This window comes from Rhinatrema bivittatum, chromosome 4 (assembly GCF_901001135.1).
Source record: "Rhinatrema bivittatum chromosome 4, aRhiBiv1.1, whole genome shotgun sequence".
In the NCBI taxonomy this organism is placed as follows: domain Eukaryota; kingdom Metazoa; phylum Chordata; class Amphibia; order Gymnophiona; family Rhinatrematidae; genus Rhinatrema; species Rhinatrema bivittatum.
In genome coordinates, this window is record NC_042618.1 from 117443428 (window position 1) to 117471256 (window position 27829).

The 27829-nt window shown below is 43.4% G+C and overlaps 1 protein-coding gene across 9 annotated transcripts in view; it reads right to left on the reverse strand.

The window, feature by feature from the left end:
• PCNX1 (pecanex 1) overlaps window positions 1-27829 on the reverse strand; it is a 380420-nt gene that overhangs the window by 64389 nt on the left and 288202 nt on the right. For 7 of the 9 annotated variants that reach the window (XM_029598753.1, XM_029598752.1, XM_029598751.1 and 4 more), the window contains 2 exons: window positions 23029-23169; window positions 6765-10359 (listed from right to left, as the gene is read on the reverse strand). In XM_029598753.1, coding sequence (XP_029454613.1) covers window positions 10219-10359; window positions 23029-23169 — 282 coding nt within the window. In that variant the 3' untranslated portion in view covers window positions 6765-10218. Of the gene's footprint in view, window positions 1-6764; window positions 10360-23028; window positions 23170-27829 lie in introns of those variants that run through there. The other 2 variants (XR_003856303.1, XM_029598749.1) reach the window with 2 other exon arrangements.

The window sequence follows — 27829 nt, forward strand, 5'->3', positions numbered from 1 at the left end:
CGTGGCTGGGTCTTACGCGTGCTGCATGTAACCCCAGTTATGCGCAGAAGAGCCGGGCCTAGAGAAAGGAGCAGTCCAGGGGAACAGGGGCTGGAGGCGGCCTGTACAGTGGCCATTTGCTACGGTGGTGGGGAAGTGCCTGCCGGCATGTTCAAGTTGCTACTGCTCCTGAAGGGAAAAAAAGGTAAAATAAAAAACTGAGGGTTAGCTAGGTGGGTTGGAAAGGCCCGATCTCGTTGCTGCGTGTACTTTTATAAAATTAGCCCCCCCCCCCCCCGCAGATTATAAAATCCAGTGCGCATATGTGCGCGGCCCATTGATTTTATAACATGCGCGTTCATATAATAAAATCGGCACACGCCTTTTAAAATCTACCCCTTAATTTATAGTGAACTGAAGTATTTTAGTATTTCTGCTTTTCCTCCCATCTTTCTCTTCATATTAACCTTTGTCTCCTTTCAGTCTTACAATACCATCTCTATGACAGGTCAAGAGAAACTAAATATAATGTACATTTTAACAGTATTGTTAATATTGGCATAAATGAGACATGGGAACATACTGGACATTATCAATGTACACTACTATGGGAAGTGGCCTTGTTCATAGTTTCTGCCAATTTATTACATGCCTAGGACAGGACTTGTTTATAGCTTTATCACCACAAACATACTGGAGTTTAATTTTGTGCCATAATTGTGTTCCCTACCATCTAATGGGCAGATCCTGATGGCACAAGAAGAATGTGAACCTTAAGAGACTTCATTCTACCTCATGTTAAACATATTGGCCCCATGAGCTCAATTAACAGTGGCATCAGTTGACTTTTCTGAGTTGGACTACTACCTTGATTTTCTTGGGACCAGTACCTGCACATTCAGTGCCACAAGGCTGCGATTCCATGAAATCCCATTTCAGTTGTTTCCTTCATAACTTTAACAAAGCCCCATAAATAAAGGACAACAAAACCAGCGCAAGCAAAATAAAAACAAAGTCATTTTATTTCACAGTGCTCTTCCACTGTCAATACTGTTTGCTTTTTTTCTGCAACACATTTCAAAAAAATCTCAGCTTTCTTCATTTTAAACAACTCTAGTATTTACAAGCTGTTTCTAACACACACACACACACACACACACACACATACAATATACATCAGACACACGCGAGTACATTTAAAACCCTAATCTCTGGTCAATCTCCAAATGCTGGTAGTGGCAAAGTATGATTTTGGCAGCCCAGTATCATCCAGATATTGAAGACTACTTTCCCATAGTGTTAATGCATTCATTTTTCAATCCTTTTACTAAGCTTTCCTCACACATGTGTTTTACACATTCTTTTCTAGAGCCGTAATGTCGTTTTGATACAAGCCAATGAAACAAGTCTTAAACTCGAAATAGTTCTGCTTTTTGCAACATTATGAGCTAGAGACATATAGGGGGAATTATTGGTGAGAATACCAGGATAAAAAATTGAATAGTGTTTAAAAGATATAGGGCCCTATTTTAAAAATAATTTTGCCTTAGACAGACAGAATGGGAGAAACCCTTTTGAAAATATAATGCACAAGCTAAATTTTATTGGGAAAACAACATCAGGGCCAATTGCCTTTTCTGGTCAAATACTTTGGGAGTAAGAGCATATCTAGTTCCTGGAAGTTTCCCAAATGCAGTCATCTCATCTTCAACTTTTTGTCTGCAGCAGAGAGCAAGACTAACAAGGTACAATAGACCACAATTCCAGGTATTGATCACAGAAAACTGCTTAAATGCCACTACTGCTCCTTTCAATCTGGTTTTACTGAATGCTGAGACATTAGCACTGAGCAAGGTGAGACAACAAGAACATTCAATTATAAACCTATATAATAGGTAATATGCCCTTAATAAACATATCTATTGCACCAGGGTGACATTTATTCTTATTCTCTGCCCTTTTCCACTATCATCTTGTAACACTTAAACGAATGCTAACTTTTCTAATATGAAGGATTCTAAAATATATATATGCAAAGCTTTCCATCCATCACAAAAATAATCTTTTCTTTGAAAAGTTTCCTTTTAAAACCCCAATTTAAAAGATTTTTGTAACAAGCAAAAAATGGTATATCATTAGGAAATAGGGCTTTTAACTCCTATGGTAATGAGACCTTACAGTCCACTGGCACATAAAAAAGCCGGTTTATTTAAACCTCCATGTGAAGAATAACCACAACATAGAAGTCCAACACAGATATCCACTTGACAATCACTAAAGACTTCTGAAATACCCCAACCCAAATATCTATTACATTGAAAAAAACACTTCATGTACATATCACAAACAGCCAAGATATAAGTCTTAATTGAAAGGATCTTCATACATATGAGACAAACAGCTAATACCCAGTCGTTGTAACTCCTCTATCCATAAAATTTCACATCCTTCCTTATTTTTATGCATTTAAAACCTTATCTTGCAATAATTGGGCACTTCAAAATAATGGTAAAGTAAGGCAAATTTGACTTGAGAAAAATCATGAAGCAGGCGATGTATTAAATCATACTGCCTCTGATCAGACCTATTGTCTGCAACATTAGGCCTGTGTTGGGCTTTGGCCTTCACTTACCATTATTTCCAAGGGCCTAATTAGTGCAAGATGAGGTTTTAATCCCACAGAAAAATATAAAAAATAAAAGACAGAATGTGAAATTATGGATTTTGGAAAGATGACTATAAAGATTTTTGGATGAAAATTAGCTGTTTGGCACATATATATGAAGATCCTTTCAATTAAGGCTTACGTTTTGGCCATTTGTGATATGTGCATGCAGGTTTTTTAATTTTTATGTAACAGGTATTTGGGTAGGAGTGTTTCGATAAGAGGTTTCAGTGATTCGCAAGTGGATAACTGTACTGGGCTTGTGTATAAAAAAAGACAACGGAAAAAAATGAGCTCACACACAATGGACTTTACAAATGTAACTTCTACGTTTTATCTGAGCTCGTGAGGGAAGGGGACAGGGAAGAAGTGTGGTTGCATACATTCTGAGCTTCTGGATTTCTAATGAGCAGTAAATCCAACGGGTGCCTGAAAGGACTGAAAGATCGGTTAGCCTCAATGTCTCATACTGTAGAAAAAAAGATAATTGTTAGTAAACTTCGCTCATTCTTCTCAAGCATTACAAAGGAATTAAGACTGAAGTAACGTGCTAGTCACATTAATAGCCCAGTAGAAAAAAGCATTAGTTTTTGACAATCTATGAAGGTATGGGAGGAGACCAACAGAATAAAACAAAGCAAGCAAGCTGTAGTCATTCAAACGAGTTATGTGACTGCATAACTGTATTCAGATATTTTTCACTTTTACCACAAGAAAGAAAAACTACATTCAAAGGTGAATTTTAAAAGCCGGGCGGCATGCCAAAATCCGGAGAAGGGTGCACATGTAGCACACGTGCAGTTTTATAAGCTATGTGCATTGGGGATAAAGGGGCAGAATGGGGGTGTAGTGTGGATGGGGCAAGGGCGTTCCGGGGCAGGGCCAAGAAATGTGTGGGCAAGTACCCACATGCCTGGGCATGCACCCAAACATATTTGAGCATACTTCTGCTATGGAGGAGGTGCAAGTCCAAATAAAACCTTTTCCAGGCACGTATGAAGTGTTTGAGAAGTCTGGGATAACAGGGGGGGGGGGGGGGGGGTGCAGACTAAAGAACCAGGGGGGGGGTTGTCTACTCTAGATTAGACAAACTCATGAAACTGGTCATGGCTTGGACGCATGCCTGTTCTAAAATTCCCTCACTTGTGCATCCCAAAACGGACTTACGCTGCTGTGCACGTACACTTGTAAAATTAGGAGCACACATGCATGCCAAGGTTATTTAACATACATGTGTATATGTGCAGAAGATATAAAACTGACGTGTATCCCGGGGCTATAATTTGCTAAGAAAGGACAGAGGACAGCAGCTTTAATGTTAAAAACAATATCCAAGCAACTGAGTGGCAAGGGATGTGGGGTTAGAGAAGCAGATTGTGGACCATCCTAAAAAAGAAGATGGCGCATCCATTTTTACTCACGTGATCTACAGGCCACCGACTCAAACAGAAGAACTGGACAGAAAACTTATTGAAGACATCCAAAAGATGGGAAAGAAAGGCAAAGTGTTGCTCGGTCATTCTAATCTGCCAGATGTGGACTGGAGTATCCCTTCTGTGTAATCTGTGAGAAGTAGAGAGATAGTGGATGCCCTTCAAGGGACTCTGCAAAAAGAAATGGTAATGGAACAGACAAGAGAGGATGCAATACTTGATCTGGTGCTCACTAATGGTGATAATGTCTCTAATGTTTGGGTAGGAGCATACCTGAGCATCAGTGATCAGACAGTAGGGTTTGATTTGGGAATAGGACACAGAGAAGTCACAGAAAGATCCAAATTTCAAATATACAGACTGTGTCAAAATGGGCATGCACCTGGAGGAAGATGGGTGAGGTGGAACAGAGGGCCAAGTTAAAAGAAGCAACACATCTATATGTCAGAAAAGTAAAGAGGAAGAGGAAAAAGAAACCAATCTGGTTCTCTAAGAAGGTGGCTGAAAAAATAAAGGCAAAAAGAATAGCATTCAAGAAGTATAAAAGATTCAATAAAAAGGAACACAGGAAAGAATATCTGTTAAAACTGAGGGAGACGAAGAAAGAAATAAGGAAAGCAAAAGTCAAGCAGAAGAAAGGATGGCCAAAGAGGTAAAGTGAGGAGACAAAACATTTTTTCAGATATATCAGTGAAAAAAAGGTCAGAAGTTGTACGGTGAAATTGAAAAGGTGACAAGGAGAGATTTGTAGAAAGTAGCAAAGAAATGGCAGAAATATTAAACAAATACTTCAGTTTGGTATTCACTACAGAAGACCCTGGAGAAAGACCATTGCTGGTTAACAAGACTATAGATGGGAATGGAGTAGACGAAACTCCATTTACAGAAGAAAATGTATGGTAGGAGCTAGGCAAACTGAAAGTGGAGAAGGCCATAGGGCCGAATGAGATACACCTCAGGATACTGAGAGCTCAGATGTGCTGGCAGATCCACTGAAGGACCTGTTCAACAGATCCCTGGAAATGGGAGTAGTGCTGCGGATTGGAAAAGAGCGGTGGTGGTCCCACTTCACAAGAGCGGTAGCAGAGAGAGGGCCGGAAACTATACGCCAGTTAGTCACATCTCAGTGGTGGACAAATGAAGACTCTGCTGAAGGAAAGGATAGTCAATTATCTACAATCTGGTGGGTTGCTGGACCAGAGGCAGCATGGATTCACTAGGAGAATATCTTATCAGGCAAACCTGATTTTAATTCTTTCTTTTTTTGATTGGGTGACTTGAGAATTGGATCGAGGAAGGGCGCTCGATGTGATCTACTTGGATTTCAGCAAAGCTTTTGATACAGTCCAATACAGGAGGCTTGTGAATAAAATGAGCAGCTTAAGAGTGAGTGCTAAGGTGATGGCATGGATTACAAACTGGTTGACTGATAGGAGACAAAGTGTAAAGGTAAATGGAACCTACTTTGAAGAGAAAACCATGTTAAGTGGAGTGCCATAGGGCTTGGTTTTGGGACCAGTTCTGTTCAATATCTTTGTGAGCGAACTGCGGAAGGGAGAGAAGGTAAAATGTGTCTATTTGCAGATACTAAAATCTGCAATAGAGCGTGTATGTCTGAATGAGTAGAGAGAATGAAAAGAGATTTAAGAAAGCTGGAAGTGTGGTCGATGATTTGGCAGCTGGGATTTAATGTCAAGAAGTGCAGAGTCATGCATCTGGAGTGCAGCAATCCAAAAGAGCTGTATGTGATGGGGGTGAAAAACCGATGTGCTCAGACCAAGAGAGGGATCTTGGGGTAATAGTGTATGGAGATTTGAAGATGGCGAAGCAATGTGCCAAACTGATAGTTAAAGCCAGAAGAATACTGGGCTGCACAGAGAGAATAATCAGTGAGAAAAAGGAGGTGATAATGCTCTTGTTCAAGTCCCTGGTGAGGCTTCACTTTGAGTACTGTGTTCAGTTCCGGAGTCCATTTCTCAAAAGGAAAAAAAAGAGAGAACAGAGGCGGTCCAGAGAAGAGTGACCAAAATGGTATGGGGTCTGTATGAGAAGACCTATGAGAAGAGACTGAAGGATCTGAATATGATTACCATGGAAGAGAGGAGGTGCAGGGGAGATTTAATACAGACCTTCAGATACCTGAAAGATTTTAATGATGCACATTTAACAAAACATTTCCATTGGAAAGAAATTAATAGAACTAGGGGTCATGAGATGAAACTCCAGGGATGACGACTCAGAACAGTCAGGAAATATTTCTTCATAGAGAGGGTGGTGGATGCCTGGAATGTCCTTGTGGAGGAGGAGGTGAAGATGAAAACAGTAAAAGAATTCAAAAGGCATGGGATAAACACTATGGATCTCTAAAGGCTAGAGGATGGAAATGAAGAAAAGAATCCATGGGAGTAACTTGTTTGTGCAGTGGTTATTACCCTTAACCAACAAGCCTTCATACTATTGATGCAACTCTATCTTGGCTCTCTGCTTGAATGGCAGGGGGAAAAGGGGAATTGGATTTTAACATCAACCAACAAGGGCCGTGAATTTTACAGTCTGGGGAAACAAATAAGCATGGGAGTAACTTGCTGTTTTGGCAGTTACTACCCTTAAACAATAAACCTGATACTTAGATGCAACTTTTTCTTTTTTTACTTTGATGCAACTCTAACATTGCTCTCTGCTTCAATGGCAAAGTTTAACAGGGAATTGGATTCAAATAGCAACCAACGAAGGTCCTGACTTTTACAGTCTGAGAAACTGATAAGCATGGGGGTAATGGGGAATTGGATTCAAACAGCAACCAATGAGAGCTCTGATGTTTATGGTCTAAGAAACTGATAAGCATGGGGGTAACCTGCACGACGCAGCAGATACTACCATAAACTTGCTGGGCAGACTGGCTGAACCATTTGGACATTTTCTGCTGTCATTTCTATGTTTCTATATATGTGCTCCCATGCACCTGTTTGAAAATTACTATCCCTTTGTCCATCTCTCTGTGCTAGTGTTTCTTAATTTATATTTATTGTAGAAAGTTTTCAACCTAAGACAACTGAGTTTTGTATAGCGCCCCTTTTTAATCAAAATCTCCTCAACCCTCCAGGAATCTTTTGCACTGATGTAAGTCTGTTAATGATTTTTAAAACATTTGTTATGCACACTATATTACCCAGCTTGTGTGACAGTACTGTATACTTGGATTGTTTGATTCCAGTTTGTGTCTGCCATCTTTTTTTGATGTTCAACTTTTGTGAATTTTCTAGGTTAGACTCTTTGAGATGAGGCTTAGCAATTAGGGCACTGGTAATTCTGCTCATATCCTACCCTGAATTCCTGGAAGTATGAGAACTGACAGGGCTGGGGAAAGCAGTCATTTCTTTAAACATTTCTCCCTTTTCTCCATCATGCCCCATATAATCAATTTAGGACCAATTCAAAAAAAATCCCAACCGGTGATTCAAGGTTCATGAAAAGAAAAGAAGTGCGGTAAAACAGGAAGAAAGAAAAAGGTAGGCCAGAGCCTGAAAGCCATTTTCTTGGTTCCAATGTGAATTCAACAACATTATTTACTTTCTTAATGCAATAATTTTCAGAAAATCTAACTTGGTGGTTCTTATTAATAAGAGATATCCTATTTGTGGTAAATTTGAATCTTTCTAGAAATGGAAGGCACTTTTGCTTTAAACTATGATGACCCAATACACATTTTCTTATAACACAAGTACATGTAACTGCAATGGAGGGTCAAGTTATTTGATGCCATAACAAAATTTAGTCAACTTCTTGCTTCTGAATCTTAATTTGTTTGCAGTTACTAAATATAATTAACCTGTAATTAATATAGTTACAGAGTATTTGCCAAGGATTTATACATTTACTATATACCAGAAGAACTTAATGTCTGTGCTGTGCAGTGTTAAACATTACAGTAAAATTCTGAAACAAAAATTACTGCACAAAGTATAACAGCAGCAGAAAAATACAGAAATCTATAGATTATTACAATGTTACCCTTAGGTCACTTTATGTCAAACTAAAAAAAATCTAGGCAGATTAATGATAACAACATGGGAGCATGGAATACGGTATTCCTGACTGGTTTTCTCAAAATGATTAACATTTAGTATGGGTTTTTTTTCCCCTTTCATTTGACTTCCCAAGCCAGATGGCATGACCAGACAATTTGGAAACCCTTGCTGGCCTGAGAGCCAGAGGCGCTCCTCCTGTAAGGCAGACCTCTTAGCACCACTTGTTGGCCAGCAGGGGCAACAGAGTAGCAGCAATGTTTTTCCTCCCTCCCTCGGCCTCAGTGCACCACTTTGGTAGTACAAAAAAATTATTTTCTCTTCTAAGAAAAAAAGAAATAAAGTCTACTGGCTGCCCAAACCCTACCCCTAAACCCAGGAAATTGTATTACAGATCTGTCCTGCTGTTGAAGTTTCAAATGAGAAAGAATGAAGAAAAAATATTTCCTTCATTTCATAAGGAAAATGGCAGCTGCTCCCAAACAGCAGGTCTTCCTGTGAATGGTTTCCAGAAGTGGCACATACAGTTTCAGACCACAAAAAAGGAGAGCAAAATAGACCTCTGTTCTTTGCATGCATGAAGTAAAGTATGAATGGAGATTAGTCACCTAAATTTCGTTTTTCACTAGTAAGGTTTCTGTTATATTGTTTTCTTAATAAATACATAAAAAGAAAATCCAACCAAACCTCAGATATTTAACATATGTATGTCAACCTCAGATATAAGTACTCTAAAAATTACAATTTCATAGTAAATAAAGGGGACGAAGAAAAGAATCAATTCAAGTCACAATAAAGAATGAAAGTGAAGAGAAACCAAAAGGAGAGGTGGTAGATGGCTGCACCAACTTGATAATGACCCAAAAATATTTATCTGACTGAAATTTGTCCAAGACTTATGATCTGACCATGGAGTATCAAACTTGTTTCCAGTGTAATGGGGATCATCCATCTAGAACCAACAAGCAAATGGCTTTTGTTGCAGGACACACAAATGTTGCTGTATGACTTAGCAGCACTGCACGTCATCGGTGATGTAGCCAAAAGACCCTAACCAACCATGCAAATGGGGACATTTTCCCTTTGAAAACAATGGGAAAACAACAGTGTGAACTACAGCATGTGACCCAAAGAGAGGTGGAATCCTTTGTGAACCTGGATCTAGCAGAAATCAGCCACTGTTTTAGAATTGTGCATCATCAGAATGGTCATCTTCAGTACACTGTAGAAATCATCTGAGATGTTTGCTGTCCTCAGGAACAGACATTTATCATTCATCCATGTACTGTAAACAGAATGTGCCACAATAATGTACAGGTATAAAATATAAACTGGCTCCAAAGCCCTACCACTTGTGACGTCCAAAAGCAGGAAAGGACACAAGAGAAGGGGCAGGAAGGGAAACAGAGGGAACTACAGAACAAATGGTGAATCCCAAAGGCAATTTAAATAATGGTATCTTATCTTTATATATAAATAAATGTTCTGAGCAATCTCAGATTTTCTTTTTAGTGCACTGTTGTAAAAAAAAAAAAAAAAAAAAAAAAAAAATTAAAAAAAGTTAGTGCAGTTTTCTCATTACAATTTTTCCTGCGTGTGTTGCTGTCTTACAATACTTAAAACTGTTCTCAGCTGAACATGAAATGTCTGTATACTTAATGTAAAAACTAACATGACAAATATGGCAAATGATTCCACATGCTTTTGAGAAAACATGGCAACTATTTTTGGCAAATTAGAAAAATATGTAGAGATCATATTTTTGAACTAAACTAGAGTATGTTGATTTAAAGCATATGAAATGCATAGAATTTTTTTTTTTTTACATAAAGATACATGGTTTTAACAGATCTTACCCAGAGAGATGTTTCCCTGTATGTAACTGCATGTATATATGTATATATACATATATACACACACACACATAATTTAAAAAAACCCAAACTCTTGGGACTTAAGCAAACTCTCCTAGTTCAGAGTTTCTTCCTCATCACAGGGCTGATCTTTGAATTGCTGGGATGGCAAGAATACGGAGGAGGGGGAGGGTTATATTCTCAAGGTCCATTCATCCCTTTTCTGAATCCATTAAAAAATCATGAATGTTTAAAGCATCAATTTAGACTTCGGCCCCAAGCTCAAGGATTCCAGTTTCAATGACGGCAACATACTTGTCCTCAATCTGTATCAACAGGATGGTTTTGTCAATGTGGGACCTACTACTTGGATCTCTGCTGCAAGGCACCCAGCGGTGAATCACCTATACCGAATGGAAAGCAAAAAGACAAATGCAGAGATTAGCAAATTATTTTCTGGTCACATTTCCTAGGACTCTACAGGCCTTCAGTCATGTCTAGAAAATGATACAACTCAATGAAAAAACACAAGAATGGCAATTTGGTTTGGCAACACTGCAATATAAGTTGAAAATCATTAAAGAAATACAGGCTTGAAAACTAAAAAACAAAAATAGCACCCCAATACATTGGTTGAAATATAAAAATGTAAATTTTCTTGTCATCTGATCAGCAAATCATATCTATGAGCCCGCTCTCAGCAAGAGGGAAGCAGGGTGCCTCCGACATGAAACCAAAATATAGTAGATGTCTGATGCTTTCAGGGAGTTTGTTCCATAATTGCGGGCTAATAACTGAAAAGGCATGTTCACGAATTTAAAAAAAATGAATTGTTTTAAAAGATGGGGCTTCCAATAATGGAGAAATTACTTACCTGAATTTCATTTTCCTTAGTGTAGACAGATGGACTCAGGACCAATGGGTATAGTGTACTTCTGATAGCAGTTGGAGACGGATCAGATTTCAATCTGACATCAGCCCCTAGTACATATACCCCTGCAGGAAGTGCAGCTCTTCAGTATTCTCCTTGAAAAGCACTGTGGATATATGTGTGACTGACTGATTGATTAACTTGAATAACTTCATAACTTAGTTAAACGTTAAAACTTGATTAACTTGACTGGTTGATTGACTATAGCTGGAGACCGCCAGTGTACTCAACCGTGAAGCGTCGACACCCGGCAGGGTGGATGCTCTAGGTAAATGAAACGTGTCTTACCCCTGAATCATTTGAAAGACCATGCGTAACGGCAGCCAAGGGTGGGATGCTGAGTCCATCTGTCCACACTAAGGAAAATGAAATAATCAGGTAAGTAATTTCTCCATTTCCTAGCATGTAGCAGATGGACTCAGGACCAATGGGATGTATAAAAGCTACTCCCGAACCGGGTGGGAGGCTGCCCGTGACCCACTTAGGATTGTCCTTGCAAATGCCGTGTCCTCTCGAGTCTAAACATCCAGACGGTAGAATCTGGAGAAGGTATGGATGGAGGACCATGTCGCCGCCCTGCAGATCTCGGCAGGCGACAGCATTCTAGTTTCTGCCCAGGATACTGCCTGGGCTCTGGTAGAATGGGCCTTGATCTGTAGAGGTGGTGGCTTGCCAGCTTCTAAGTAAGCCGCCTTGATGACTTCCTTGATCCAGCAGGCAATGGTTGCCCACGAGGCCGCTTCCCCTTGTCTCTTTCCGCTGTGAAGGATGAAAAGGTGGTCCGTTTTTCGTACAGGTTCCGACATTTCCAGGTATCTGGATAGGAGTCTGCCGATGTTGAGGTGGCATAGACTACGGGCTTCCTCCGAATTCTTCAAGCCATCCGTCGTTGGTAGCGAGATGGTCTGGTTAAGGTGGAAGTGTGAGACCACTTTGGGGAGGAAGGAGGGAACCGTGCGTAGTTGGATGGCTCCCGGGGTGAACCTGAGGAATGGCTCACGGCAGGACAGTGCTTGTAGTTCCGAGATGCGACGGGCTGAACAAACTGCCAGCAAGAACACCGTCTTTAAGGTTAACAGCAGAGGGACAGTCCTCGGAGGGGTCTGAAGGTGGTTCCTGCTAGGAAATCCAAAACGGGATTGAGATTCCACAGAGGTACCAGCTACTTTAGTGGTGGGCGAATGTGTTTGACTCCTTTTAGGAAGTGTGACACGACCGGGTGAGAGGCTATGCTGTCGCCCTCGCTTGCCAATGTGGCCACCTGTACCTTGATGGAGTTGAGGGAAGGTCCCTTCTGTAGTCCGTTCTGTAAGAATTCCAGGATCACGGGAACTTTAAATGAGCGTGGGTTGACGTTGTGGTCTTCGCACCAGGCTTCAAATACTCTCCAAATCCTCATGTACGTTAACGATGTGGAGAACTTGGGTGCTCAGAGGAGGGTGTCGATTACAGCCCCCGAGTATCCACTCTCTCTCAGGCGGGCCCTCTCAATGGCCAGACCATAAGAGAATTGAGCTGGATCCTCATGGAGGATCGGACCTTGTTGTAGCAGGTCCCTGTGTGGAGACAGGGGTAGGGGGTTCCCTGCGAGCAGCCTTCTCATGTCTGTGTACCAGGGTCTTCTTGGCCAATCTGGAGCCACCAGAAGAACTAGTCCCCTGTGTAGCTGTATCTTGTGAATGATTGCACCCAATAGGGGCCACGGTGGGAAGGCATATAGCAGGGTCCCCGGTGGCCAGGTTTGTACCAGGGCATCGATTCCCTGGGACTGCGGTTCCCGCCTGCGGCTGAAGCATCTGGACACTTGGGTATTGGATCTGTTTGCCAGAAGGTCCATGTCTGGTGTCCCCCACAGATTCACTATCATTTGGAAGGCTGCGGACAACAGCCTCCATTCTCCTGGTTCTAGACTTTCCTTGCTGAGGAAGTCTGCCGTGATTTTGTCTTTCCCGGTGATGTGGACGGCGTAGATCTCCTGGAGATTTGCTTCCGCCCATGCCATCAGGGGGTCTATTTCTAGGAACACTTGTTGGCTTCTGGTTCGCCCCTGTCGGTTGATGAAGGCCACTGATGTGGTGTTGTTTGACATTACTCTGACTGCTTTGTCTCGAAGTCTGTGAGCGAACCGCAGACAGGCTAGTCTGACTGATGGGCGATTGATGTTCTGACTGATAGGCGATTGATGTTCCATCCCGCCTCTTCTGCGCTCCACTGCCCTTGGGTGGTTAACTCCTCGCAGTGTGCTCCCCATCCTCATAGACTGGCATCTGTGGTGAGTAGGGTCCAGGTTGGAGAGAATAGTCTTGATCCTCGGCTCATGTGGTTGGCCTGCAGTCACCACCGTAGCTGGTTCCGGACTCTGCCCGGGAGTGATAAGACGTACGGTGTAGTTCTGGGACTGTGGGCTCCACCGTGATAGAAGTGAGCGCTGAAGGGGCCTCATATGGGCTCGTGCCCATGGCACAACTTCCAGGGTGGATGCCATCAGTCCGAGGACTTGCAGGTAATCCCATGCTGTGGGACGAGGATCGTTCAGCAAGGTATGTAGCCGGTTCCACAGTTTTAATCTCCTTGTGGAGGTCAGGCTGACCTTGTCTTCTTTGGTGTCGAATCGGACTCCTAGGTATTCCAGCGACTGTGAGAGTTGTAGGAAACTTTTGTTTGTGTTGACCTCCCATCCTAGGCTCTCCAGTAAAGTTATGACTCTGCTGGTTGCTTGGTGGCTTTCCTCTGGGGACTTTGCCCTGATCAGCCAGTCGTCTAGGTAAGGGTGGACGAGGATTCCTTCCTTCCTCAGTGTTGCTGCCACCACTACTATTACCTTGGTGAACGTCTGGAGTGCTGTGGCTAACCCAAAAGGTAGTGCCCGGAACTGGTAGTAACGGTTCAGGACTTTGAAGCGCAGGTAGCACTGGTGTTCCTGATGAATTGGGATGTGAAGGTAGGCCTCTGAAAGATCCAGGGATGTGAGAAACTCTCCCCGTTGTATTGCTCTTATTTCGGATCGCAGGGTTTCCATGTGAAAGTGGGGAATCCTCTAGTGGCGTTTGACCAACTTGAGGTCCAGGATGGGCCTGAATGTTCCCTCTTTCTTGGGGACGATAAAATAGATGGAATAATATCCAGTATTTATTTCTTGTGGAGGTACTGGGGATATGGCCTCGAGGGCCAGTAGTCTGGACAGTGTAGCTTCCACTGCCGCCCTCTTGAAGAGGTCGAGGCAGGGGGACTCCACGAACTTGTCCAAAGGGGTACGTAGAAAATCCAGGTAGTACCCCCTCCCGAATGATGGCTAGGACCCACTTGTCCGAAGTTCTCTCGACCCATCTGCGGTAGAATAGGGTTAGTCTGCCCCCTGTGGCTTCTTCCCTTGGACGGGTCGGCTGAATCTCATTGTGGGGTGCTGCTGGGGCCTGTACCCGAGCTGGTACCCCTCTTGTTGTGCTTGTTCTGAAAGGACTGGTTCCTGCTCGTAGGGCGGGGCGCTTGATAGTTGCTCCTGTAAGGATTGAAGCGCTGTGAACTTCTGCCCCTGGAGGACCTGGGGAAGAGTCGCTGGTTTCTCGTCGTTTTATCCTCCAGCAGGCGCGGCACTGGGGACTCGCCCATTTGTCGGCTAATTTCTCTAATTCGCTGCCAAACAGGAAGGATCCTTTGAAGGGCATCCTTGTGAGGCGCATTTTGGAAGATGCTTTGGCCAACCAGCTTTGGAGCCAGAGATGCCTTCTGGCTGCCACTGCAGATGACACTCCTCTGGCCGCTGTACGCACTAGGTCGGAGGCAGTGTCCGCGAGGAATGATATTGCTGGTTCCATGTTTTCTCCCGGGGTGTTGTTCCTGGTTTGGGATAAGCAAGCACGTGTCACCACTGTACAGCAGGCCGCAATTTGTAGAGACATAGCGGCTACGTCAAATGACTGTTTGAGGATGGATTCCAGACGCCGGTCATGTGCATCCTTGAGCGCTGCTCCTCCCTCTACTGGGATAGTGGTGCACTTAGAGACCACGAAGACCATGGCATCAACTCTTGGGCATGCAAGAAGATCTTTGGTCGCCGGGTCCAAGGGGTACATGGCTGCCAAAGCTCGTCCCCCTTTGAATGTGGACTCCGGGGCATTCCATTCCAGGTCAATCAGCTGTTGTGCCACTTCTAACAGAGGGAAATGTCGAGAGGTCTGACGAAGACCCTCCAGCAGGGGGTATGGTTTAGGTTCCCCCGAAGTACCTGGGCCCGGGTTAGCAAACTTTGTCAGATATTGGGTGACCAGGTCCGGGAGCTCGCCTTTGTGAAGAAGCGTCTCATGGTTCGGTGAGGCTCTGTCCCCGGGGGGGGGGGGGGGGGGGGGCTCACCCTCCTCTTCAGAGATGTCCGTGTCCCCATAGGTGGGGCTTCTGGGTAGTGGAAGCCTGTGTCTGGGTCTTGAAGGGCCTGGAGGGTCCTCCGGCGGAGCATGTGGCTGACCAGCTGGAGGTTCAGTTTGCTTTTGAAAAAAAGGCATGAATCCCCTTGAAGAACTCCACCCATGAGATAGACGCTGGATCCAAGCTGAGGGGCGCTGTTTCCCTGGGGGTCCCCGTCTGTGGAGAGGTCCCACTGGGATCTGCTAGGTCCGGGGTACTCCCTGAGGAGCTAGTACTCTGCCCTGGGTGGGACTGGCCCTGAACTGGATCTCCCAGGGCCTCCTCACATTGCGTGCACAGGGCGTCTGCCTCCTCGCTTTGTGCGGCTCTGATGTGGCATGCTGGGCAGAGGCCTTGAGCCTTTATCCCTGTTTCTGGGGGTGCCACAGCTGTCGGCGCATAAACTCTTATGCGCTCCAGTGTGCTTAAGATGAGCGTGTGAGTTGTGCGCCCAGCTGTGCGTCCAGCCGTAGATATGCGCCCAGCTCTGTGCATAAACCTTATGCGCACAAGGTTTTATGTGTATGTAAGTCTATGCGCACAAGTGCTTTGTGTGCCTAGCTCGGTTTTGTGTGCTCTGGCCAAACGGCGAACGGCTTGGCGAATAGGGCCAAGATGGCGACGGCGAGCACGCGGGCAATATGGTGACCCCCTCGAAGGGTATCCACGTGGGTAGACCCTTGGAAATAGCCGGGGCCTGGCCCTGCTAGGGCGGATCAATCCGGTGGCACTGGTCCTGGCTGGTGACCTGTGATCTTCCTTGATCCTCGGAGACCAGATTCAAGCAGAAGATTTCTACCTTACCTTGTCTTCGGCGCTTCCCGGTTTCGTACTGGGCGGTCTCCAGCTGCGGGGGGAGAGGGCAAATACCTTCACCGCCACACTCGAGGGTGCACCCGCTGCCTCTCATCCGCACCAGAGGATTGGGGGTTAGGTCCTCGCTGCGATTCGGCCGCCGGACCGAGGCTTACCTCCGAGGGACCACGGAAATCACCTCGGGAATCTCAACTGGGGGAGGGACCCGAGAGTATCACCACAGGACAGCGGGGCTAGTCTTCAGGTATGTTTCTTCTATAAAATTTGGTTTTCTTCTTTGAATTTGGTTCTAACTCTGTGAGAGCGTGCAGATAGTCCCTAACTGCTATGGAGACGGAAAATACTGAAGAGCTGCACTTTCTGCAGGGGTATATGTACTTGAGGCTGACGTCAGATTGAAATTTGATCAGTCTCCAACTGCTAGCAGGTGTACACTATATCCATTGGACCTGAGTCCATCTGCTACACGCTAGGAAAATTGTGATTGGCGGAATGTAAAGTCCGGGAAGGCACATAAAATTTTAAAATAGTATGTGCCCAGGGAGATACATTTAAGTGCAACAATTTAAAAACTATTAAAACAATCTTGAACTGTAAATGCCAAGAAATTGGAAGCCAATGGAGTATGAAGAGGGAGATATATGATCTCGGAGACCTTTCCCAGTTAAAAGTCTCACAGCCGAGTTCTGTATCATCTAAAGAGCTTTTAGCGAATTAGCAGGCAAACCAATTAAAGAATTACAAAAGTCCAATCTAATAAAAACTAAAGCTTGTAAAACAGTTTTAAATTCAAAGGCAAGCAGCAAAGGTTTTAAACATCTCAACATCACTTTAGCATATGAGGATTTGACTAGAGAGCTAATATGAGGCTTCATAGAAAGCTCTTGATAAATAATGACCCCAAGGTTCCAGACTGTGCTTGAAACTTCAATAGTGAGGTTCCCAAAAGTAAAGGAAGAAGAAGCAGCATATAATGACAGTCTGCTCAAAAATCAAATTTCAGTATTGGTCTAAATTTAATAAAAGGTGATGATGGGATAACCAAGATCTTATTGCTGAGAAACAAAGATTCAGTAAATCATTTGCTGCTGACCAAGTAGATTGTTCTAACCAAAGCTCTAACATCAAGAACTGGAAAGGATTCCTGAAGGCATATTTTCAATGGCTTATATAATAAAGTATTAGTAGCAGGAAAATAAGAAATTGCTCAACTTGTAGTTTAGCATCTTCAAATACAATAGGACAACACCATTTCATTGCTAGTGTGTGTGTTTGGTCCGATGACATTCTGCTTTAATAGTAACTCAATATTTTGATTAATGCATCTCTGGGCAAAGGATGGTAAGTAATGTAATTGAGACAGACTCTCAGTATTGTAGCAGAAATGTTATGGTAAAACGTTGACATTAGCTTCTAATATCTTATATGACCTCATCTACAATGTAAAAGCTCTGTGTACTCTTCTTGTCCTTTCATAACAATTTTTTAACTCATGGAACACACCACCATTAAGGCTACTCAAATATCCTGCCAAATCTAAAGTTATCCAACAGACTGAAGAATTCTTATTCTAAAGTGGGAGTTTTCTTGGCATTGGTTGGAATAGATTAAAACAAAGCTGAACACTTCAGAATGAATCAGTTGGGCAATGTGCTGCTTTAGATGACTGAAATCCCAATCTGTGTGGGAATGCCAGAAAAGGCTGTGATGCAGCTGAATTCTTTTGAAGTGGAGAGTTCAACCCAAAGTTAACTCTTATCCCAGAGAACATGACACCACTAACAAGCTAGGTGCTTGGTCTTTGAGCTATTTTACAATAAAAGCATTTTGAGACATGCAGTAACACTCACATAATGGAAACAATGTATTGAGACTGTAGCACATTCTTTTTTTTCATGTTACTAATGTATGTTTGTTGGTGGTGGTGTTTTAGTATTTTAATTGTACCCTGCCCTGTTACAGGGAAAGGTAGTTAAATCAAAAAATATAAATCAAATACATTTTGATCTCCTTATCACAAGTGGATTCAGCACCCAAAATTTACACACCTGTGCTGGGGACCTCACAGCCAGTTGAGTATTCAGGATATGCAAAATGCATATGCATACACCATATGGAAATTTCTCTCAGATATTCATTATGCATAGCCTGAAAACGTGACTGGTCGATGGGTCCCCACAAGGGTTTGGGAAGCCCTGCACTAAAAAGTATTAATTCTGAGCAGCTTGGGAAGAGATTCCAAGGTGAACCGGATTAGAAACTGGCTAACAGAGGACAGAAGGTGGTGATAGATGAAATTCAGTCAGCAGGGGAGTGCCTCAGGGATCGGTCCTTTGGTCGGTTCTGTTCAATAAATTTGTAAGCAATATTGCTAAAGGGTAAAAAGAAAGTCTTTTCTCAGATGACACTAACATATGCAACAAAGTGGACATGCTTGAGAGAGTAGACAGAATGTGACGTGCCCTACAAAAGCTTGAAGAGTGGTCTAAGACTTGGCAATAAAGATTCAATGCAAAAATGTGCAGTCATGCATCTAGGGTGCAAAATCCCAAGGAGCAGTATACAAAGGGGGAGGAGATGCTGACGTACACTGATCAAGAAAGACACAACAGGGTGATAGTGTCTAATGATCTCAAGGTGGCAAAACAGTATGACAACCCCTCAATCAAGGCACCCCATCCCAAAACAAACTCAACATTAAGGCCAGATCCCCTCTCCAATCAAGGCAATAAACCCTTATCAAAGGTAGGCAGACCCTAAGATGATTCAGTACCATTCCAGATGGCTCCGATCTTCACTGGCAGGAGAGACATAAGTGCCCTTCTACTGGCACTGCCACACTGCTACCTACTGACATTTTTATCATGTGATAGGAGGTAAAAGGGGGTTGACATGCTCTTGACTGGGGGTTGGGGATGCTTTGATAGAAGCGGGGAAATGCTTTTTATAGAAGTAGCATGTCCTGATCAGCAGTGAGAGGAGGTGGTGGCATTCAGTCCACTGCATTAATTCGCTATTTTACCCTGGACCGATTTGCACTGGGGATTTCGAGATGTAGTGTGTGCACTAAAAGGTTGATAGCTGGTCTGAGGCAGGTGTTAATTTTTATGATTTAGTGGGCATACGGTAAATAGAGGGTAGAAGACAGCATATACTATTCATTGTGTGCCTGCTAAATCCTAATTTGCATATGATATTCTCTCATTTACATTCAGGTACATTCATTCTCACAAATATCCTCTGACTAGTTTAGCATGCATGTTTTTCTGGGTTCAGGCTCAATAGCTTTAGCATGCACAGGCCTCTATTTTGGAAAGATAATGTCTTATCTGCAACAATGGATTTAACCTTCTGTTTGCCCCTAATCAACTGGCTGCTGCCCCCCACCCTCTGAATTTGCAGTAGGGTGGGGGTTGGCCAGCTGAGTGCACCCTCTCCCTTGATAACATGTTGGCTTGTCAGACCCATGTAATGGATAAGGCTTCTGCAGCTACCTCTGATGACAGAGTGGCCGCCTCTACATATTTATCTATGCTGCCTCCTGGGAAGGCTACCCCTGCTTATCTGTGACATTTTTTGCTCTTCACACTTCATTTATCATTCTTTTGATATAAAGTATATATTTATAACATATGATATATATTTTGGTACAGCAGAGCACATGGATAACAATTATTTATACTGCCCTTCTGATTACGTTTTTTTTCCCATCGATAAGCAGCTGAATTAGCCATCACATGTGGGTGATGTCATCTGGTGGCACGGAACAAACTCATTTCTCCAAGCTCAAGGGCTTTGAGCTCTGTTGTGCATATGTGGGAGTTCCTGCACAGGTGTTGCCTCATGAGTCTCTGCAGTCATTTTTTGTCTGAGCTAAGCACGAATGTGAACTTCATCTCTCCTCTATTTTTGTCACTTCAAAATTAGTTTGGTCAGAAACCTTTTTTCTGCCTAGGCTCGCTGCTTCTGCAGCCTCACTAAAGCATTATTAAGTGCTGCCAATAAAAAAAAAAGAAGAAAAGAAAGAATTCTCTCTCTCAAAAAAAAAAAGAAGAAAAAAAAAGCTACCACAGTGAGTTCAAGAACTGCTTGTGTGGAAATGTTATGACCCTTACTGATGGACACAAACTTTTCTATTGCTGCCTGAGATCAGACCATGAGCAAAAAAAGATGTTAAGTCTGCAGATGGACATCCCCGCGCCTACAGTGCACCATGGCCTTGCACATGGAAGAGCTGCAAAAATCCTTCACAGTGCAGCCTTGTCTGCCTCCTTGAGAAAAAAACTGAGTCGCAATTGCTCAAAAACTCCCCATCCACTCAAGCTGAGACCGTGGAGTCAAGTTCAGCTAGCCGTACAACACTGAAGCAAAAACAGCATCACCTGCATTGAAGAAACAAACATTCCAAGCAAGGTGCATCAGCACATTCCTCCTTGGTGCTACCGATGCAGGCATCAACTCATTTGAAGTACACCGATGCATCTCTGATACATGATGCACAGACATAAGCTTTACTGATGCACTTGATGCGCACTGCTATGATGCATCGTGATGCAATGATGCTTTTTCAATATGATGTAGGTGCACCCTATGCAAACCATGATGCACGCGACCTATGTTTCACTCCAGGATATACATACACCATTCTTAAACTTACATACAGAGCAGCTCTTCTTAAGTTTACATGCTGCTGCCAGATGACCCAATATTATAAGGAATTTCCTGGCTATGGACTTTAGATTGATTAGCTGTGTTTTGTGTGAGCGAGAACTTGATTGATCTCAGTTTGCTGAGCAGGAATGCGTTCCTAAGCAAGGAGTCTATATATGCCCCTGTGAACTGGAGGCTCTGAGTGGGTTCTAGATTTGACTTTTCAAAGTTGATGAGAAACCCTAAGCTCTGAAAATGACGCATCATCAGGTCTAGGAAGTGGAGAATTGCTACTTGAGAATGTGTCATGATCATCCAGGTATGGGAAAACTTGCATCCCCCTTCATGACATAGGTGTGCTCTACTACCGCAGGCATTTCATAAAGACTCTGGGAATGAAGAGAAGAAAAACAGAAGGACGTTGCATTGGTAGTGGGACAAATCCACTTTGACCTGTAGGTATTGCCAGTGGTTTGGAATGTGAGTATAGGTGGGCCTTCAGATCCAGGGCATATATCCATTCGCCCCTGCTGAATGAATGGGAGAATTATACTGAAGGAGTTCGTTTTGAATTTCTCCTGGAGGATATTTTTGTTGAGGAGCTTCAGGTCCCTCCCCCCTTGAGTTTCTGGGGATGAGGAGGTATTTGTAGTAGAAACCCTGCACATATTGTGATGCAGGGAGCATCTCCATTGCCTGCTGCTTGATTGCACTTCCAGCTGGATCTTTGAGAGATGAGAAGGAACTGGACAGGGAGGCGAATTATATGGAAGGGATAGGGAGAAACATAACCGGTATCCATGCTGCACATTGTTGCAGATGTGAGATTCCTTGGTTATTTGACACCATTTGTCCAGAAAATGCTGAATGTGTCCTCATACTTGAAGGGAGGGTATTGGTTGACAGGATCAAAAACTGGACCCTAGTTTAGGCTGGGCCTGCTAGGCGATTTTTGGCTAGCGGCATTCCCGTTGTCTAGCTCTGACTGAGAGTTGCTGTTGATGCTATGCCGGAAGAAGCAGGAACCGCAACTGCTGAAATGTTTTATAAGGCTGTCTGTGAAAGTAGGGTCGTTTATAAGGATAGTTTGGACATTGTAATGGAAGCTTGCTCTGGTACCAGGGAGCGAGACTGTGCTGCCACATTTTGGTCTTTTATATGTGAGACTGTTTTGTCAGAGCTTCTTTCCAAAGAGGATGTCTTCCATACATGGGAGGTCCACAGATTTTTTCACGATAAAGGCTTTGTGGCCTATTTACATAGTAAATGGAAAGATTATGTTGATTTTAATTTGCTTCCTGATTCCTTAGTTTTTTGGAATGCAGCTAAAACTGTCATGCATGGACACATAATTGCCTACCTAGCTGGGGTAAAAAAAACAAAGAAGAAATGCCAGAGTATTGGAATTGACAAAAAGGATGCTGCAGCGTTTACATGTTCAAGAGCTGTCACAGTTATCAAAGGAGAAGCTCTTCGCTACCAAACGAGAGCTTAACACTATTTTATTTATTTATTTAAACGTTTTTATAGACCGGTATTCGTCGAAACATATCGGTTTACATGGAACTGAACAGTGAAAGTACAAAAAACAGGGGAGATCGGAACTTGGGGGGTATAACTTGTACAGTATTAACGGGATCAGGTATATACAGTAGATAACAAGGGTACAGTAATATATACAAGGGCAAGGGCTAAGCAAAATTTGTTGTATCTTAAGTATAAACTTTATAAATGGGGCAATAAATCTGGCACCTTGTTGGTCTGTTTGGTAAAATCAGGCGCCCATGCTAAAGGTATTGTGTCCCGCATATTATGATTCACAATCTTATTCCTCCACACTGCATATCCTCCAGGTTTTTGAAACATTTTATAAAAAGTTGCCGTGTATCAGATTGGGTTGTATGTTTTGTTTGTTGGCTCAAACAAACAGATTAAAAAAAAAACCAAAAACAATTCATACTGCTATCTACAAAAAACATTGTTTACAATAATGGCCCCAGGACATTTTAACATGAAGACGATTAAAAAATTACTACTTCTGGTCCGCTTTATTTTTTATTCCAATATATACAATTACTTATGCTTTCATACTTTTTGGAATAAATGGTATGCAGTTTTTAATTGTGTCATGCCTCTTGTTTTATCATCTTATTAATTAGCTATTAAAGATACAATTTCTTTTGTAATCGTCAACCTGATGTTGCTTGATACAGTGGATCGAGCAGACACCACTATTCAAACGCAACATCAGAAATGCCAGTTAGGAGTAACTTACATGGCCTTCCATCCCTTCCTGAGGGCTCCAGTCCTTCCAGGTGTTCCTTCCAGCCTTTAACCGGATTGCCTCATCTGGCCATTGTAGCTCCTTTCGTTTGGACATGTTAACTCCTTCCAGTACTTGACTGAGATCCACTAGCTAAATCAGAAGCAAGGAAGAGAAAATAAAACCACACATACATCTCATTTCCTGCTTTGGTTACACTGTGAAAATGTACACATTGAAAATAAAATCAACAGAATACATTTGTAGTGTCTCAAGAAATAGATCATAGTATTTGTATGGACAAGTTGCTTAAAGTGGCATTCGTGCACAGAAAGAGAATACGATGGCCCAATTTATTTTCCATTACAATGCCATAGACCCTAGTTGATTTCTGGTTTTCTCTTCACTAAAACTAGGGATCCTGTGTGCTGATTCCAGGCTTTCTTGAATTCTGTTGTTGGTTTTGCCTCCAACTCCACGGGGAGGCTGTTCTATGCATCCACAGTCCTTTCTGTGACAAAATATTTTCTAATGTTACTTGAGTCGCATATCATAGAAACATAGATATGACGGCCGAAAAGGACCAAACGGTCCATCTAGTCTGCCCCAGCAAGCTCAAGGCAGCATCTGCCGCACCATACAATCCCCCCCATACCTAACAGCCTCCCAGATCATCAAGCCAGGAGTCTTGTTGGTTGCTGTTGACCTTTGCTCTAGATCTTCATCTTGACTTGTGCATTTATACCTTTGAGGTATTTGAGTATCTCTGTCATCACCAATGCTCTCCCTCCTCGTCTAGGGTTTACGTATTTAAGTCCTTAAGTATTGTTTTAGTGCACAATGCACCATTTTGTTAGCCCATCTCTGAATTGTTTCTATCCTATCTCTATTCTTTTTTGTAGCTGTCATATGAGCAACCACTGTTCTGAACTGGTCAAAGATTATGATTACGACACATCTTTGCTGTCATATGTGATGCTCAATGGGGTTTTCTGTGCAAAGCAAGGCCCCAACATAAGACATTAATAAAATGTGTGCTCAACTTCAGCACATATTTTCTTTACTAAAGCATTAAAAAAGTGTTAATTCCTGATACAGTAAGCTAATATAGTAAAGCATCAGGAGGTTAAAAAAAGCATGCTAACCCAAAACGGTGTAGAAAGATGTGTGCAGCATGCATAAAACAATGTGTGCGCACAACCTGTTTCTGCACAGAAATCATGTGTTATGCACACAAATCCAGAGTACAAGATCCCTGGCACCACAAACTTCAGGTTTAGCCCTACAGACTAACATTAGCCCCAGAAACATTACTCTATCTCTGACCAAGAGTTCAATTGCCATCATCAAAAGAACATAAATTGAGTGTATGCACCTCTCTGAACTGGAAAGTAATAACTAATGCCTTAACATGGGATTTGTATGAAGGGCGCTAATTTCCGTGCACAGTTTTAGTCATGTTTGACACTTTTTTGTGTGTATTAAACTACTTGTTAAATTGGAAGCAAAGTTCTATGCAAAAAAAAAAAAAATGTGCACAGCTGCACATACCTTATTTCATTGGCTTATGTATCAGCAAATATCTTCTGAGAAAGTACAATTTTCAGAAATGTTTTGGGGGAGGCTGCACAGCAAGTTTTACAATTCAGCCTAACACACAGTGTAACATTACCGTTCCTTTGTATCTACATATCCCCCAATCACCACAACGGCTATAAAAAGAAATGAGCACAATCCTGCATACTTCACAAATGATCGATGTGAGCTACTTTATTATACAAAATGTGATTTAATTATTCATAAGAAAATGCATGCCTTCAGCCAGAAAATTAAAAGAAAATAAAAATTTGAGGGAACTAGGCCCTTTGGTCAAATTCACTCACAGTCTCTTACTGCTTTATTTATTAAAACTATTACATTCTTCTGCTAAAAATACAAAATGCAAATAATTGGTAAAAAAAAATCTTGTATACCAGATAACGTTATCAGCCCCCACTTTCTCTCCGTGCGTCGTCTTCCTTCTTCCGGCCCCATCTCTCGCCCCCACCTGTTACCCTTGTGGTAATGAATCGTGACAGAAAACACCTTACGACTTTTCTTTGCTGTAAAAAGGCCGCAGCTTTTATTTAATTAATATATGCAATAATATTCCTGGTGTACCCGAGCCGCTAATCTGATTGACCGCCCGCCGTAAACCGAGCCAGGCGTCCGTTAGCCGGGGTCCCCCACCGCGTGACCTCACGCCGGCGGGGGCCCCGCCCTTGGCGCTTTTCAACGCGCCCCGCCTTTACGGCGCCTCCCCTGGCGCTGACGGCTCCCACTCCGTCTGGTGCTGCCGCCGGCACCCCTTACTCAATATTCCACCGGCCCGGGTAACCGCCAAGACGCGAGGTAGGTGTCTCCTTGCCTCGCGTCCCCCCACTGACCTAAGTAGCTGCGGCCTTTTGCTTCCTCTTGTATCCTGCTTCTATTGCGTCCTGTAACATATTGTTAAATATGTCATGACCTGTGTCAGACAAGTGTATCCCGTCTTCTCTAAACAGACCTGGGCACTTGTCTTCCGCCCACTTGTGTCTGATCTGATGAGACCCTCTTTTTCTTGCCCACCTCTCTAGCTGTCTGTTCACTTTCTTTCGGCCTCTATTCCATAGCTTCGAGTCTTCCCACTTGGGCCTTAGGATAATTTCCGACCACACCACCGTTGCCTTTGGGTATAAAACTGATATTAATTTTAAATCATCCTTCACTGATTGTATTAAGTTTTTGCATGTCACTGAGTTCAAATCATTGCCCCCCCAGGTGTATTATTATTACTTCTGGAGCCGCCTTCTCTTCCCTCAGGCGCCGTAACAAGGGCAATAATTGTTCCCAGCGCATGCCGGGTTTTCCTATCCAAGTAACCATCCACCCTTGTGGTGCCAGTCCCAGGTGCTGTCCATATGGTCGTTCGCTTGCTCTCTTGGTCGCCCATCTTACATACGAGTGACCTATAATCCAAGCTGTCTGTCGCGCCTTCTGTTGCTCTGTAAGATAGAATGAATAATTTTGGTTAATTTTTGCTTAAATGCACCCTCGACCAGCCGCCACCTTGTCCAGCCGTACGTAGGTGTCCACGGCGTTAGATCTCCATCTTCCTATCTTCTTTATTGTGTCTTTGTCTAGACCGGCCTGCGCTGCACTTGTAGCCGCCCCTATTCGGAACGAGTGCGAGCTGAACTTCCCAGTGTTCCAGTCCAATTTGTTTGCTGCTGCTTTTAGTACCGCTATCAGTTGGAATTTTGTCAGCGGTAAGCCGTCTTGATGTATGAGCAGGTGCTCTTGGCCCGTTGGTCTGATAGCTAGGTATTCTCTGGCATTAAATATTGGGCAGGTATTGCAACCTGTAACTCGATTGAGCCTTAGCGTGGCTCCTCTCCCTTGCTGATCTGTCTTTGATCTAGTGATCTTTATGTGTAGGGTCTCGGTTGTGCACGAGACGTTCTTTAGCAACAAACCATTCGTCCCTTCGTCCTTTTTGTTGCGGGCCACCAATTCGCTGACTCGTAGGGCTCCATAAAATGCCAGGGAAAAAGCGAACCTGAATAATTTGGTCTCGAATTCCGATGTGCAAATTTTTTCTAAGGATACCCAGAGCTCATTCAGCCTGTGGTGTGTGATGGGATACCTGTCATCCGTTTTTGTTCCTATCTGTCTTGCCCATCCTGTCAACATTTTCTTCGCTAGGAATGATTTCGTGGGGTCTCCCCATCCTAGCGCTTTGAAGAAGAATGCTGCTCCCGCCAGGCGCTTGATGACCGCGTTCCGGGATCGTCCGCTTTCCTTCTCTTGTACGATGAACCTGTTTAATAACTCGTCCTTAGCGGGTCCCTGTGTCCACCCGTTCTTTCGGAGAAAGCTGGTAACTGCGTCGAAACTTCGGCTATACGAGTTCCATGTTGATGGTGCGACCGACCTCTGAAGCAGGTCCCTTGCTATTGCAGGCCAATTAGCCATAATCGCTCCGGCATAGTCGTTGCTGTCACATCTGCCGTCGGTACCTGCTTGCGAAATAAATGCCATTTAGCACGGGATAGCGCGTCTGCCGCGCCGTTTAACGCCCCCGGGACATGTCTAGCTCGTGTGGTGACGTTGTTGCGCAGCGCCTCTAACACTATCTCCCTCAATAGGTTGACCACCATCCCGCATTTTGCGGATTGGGCGTTCAATACGTGAACGACTGCCTGGTTGTCGCACCAGAAAATTATATGTCGGTCCCTGAGTTTGTCGCTCCACAGTACTAGCGTGACCCATATTGGGAAGAGCTCCAGGAAGGTGATATTCTTTGTCAGGCCCTTCTCTTTCCATTCTTTCGGCCAAGGTTCCGCGCACCATGCCCCTTGGCATATCGCGCCGAAACCCCAACCGCCTGATGCGTCAGTTTGTATGTTTAGGTCTTGGTTAGACATCGGGGGGTCCTGAATGACTGAAATGCCGTTGTAATTGTCTAGGAAGTCATTCCATATTCTGAAGTCATCCCTAATTTCTTTGGATATCCGCAGATAATGATGCGGTCTCTTTATCCCCACCGTCGCAGCTGCCAGTCTTCTCATAAAAGCTCTGCCCATGGGTATCACTCGGCAGGCGAAATTAAGCGTTCCTAGAATTGTTTGCGCTGCTTGAAGTGTTATCTTCCTTGATGTTCCCGTTTGCTGTATCAAGTTGCGCAGCTTATCTACCTTGTCTTCTGGAAGCCTTGCTGTCATTTGCTTGGAATCTAGCTCTATTCCTAAAAAGGATATTGTTGTTGCTGGGCCTTCGGTCTTGTTGCTGGCCA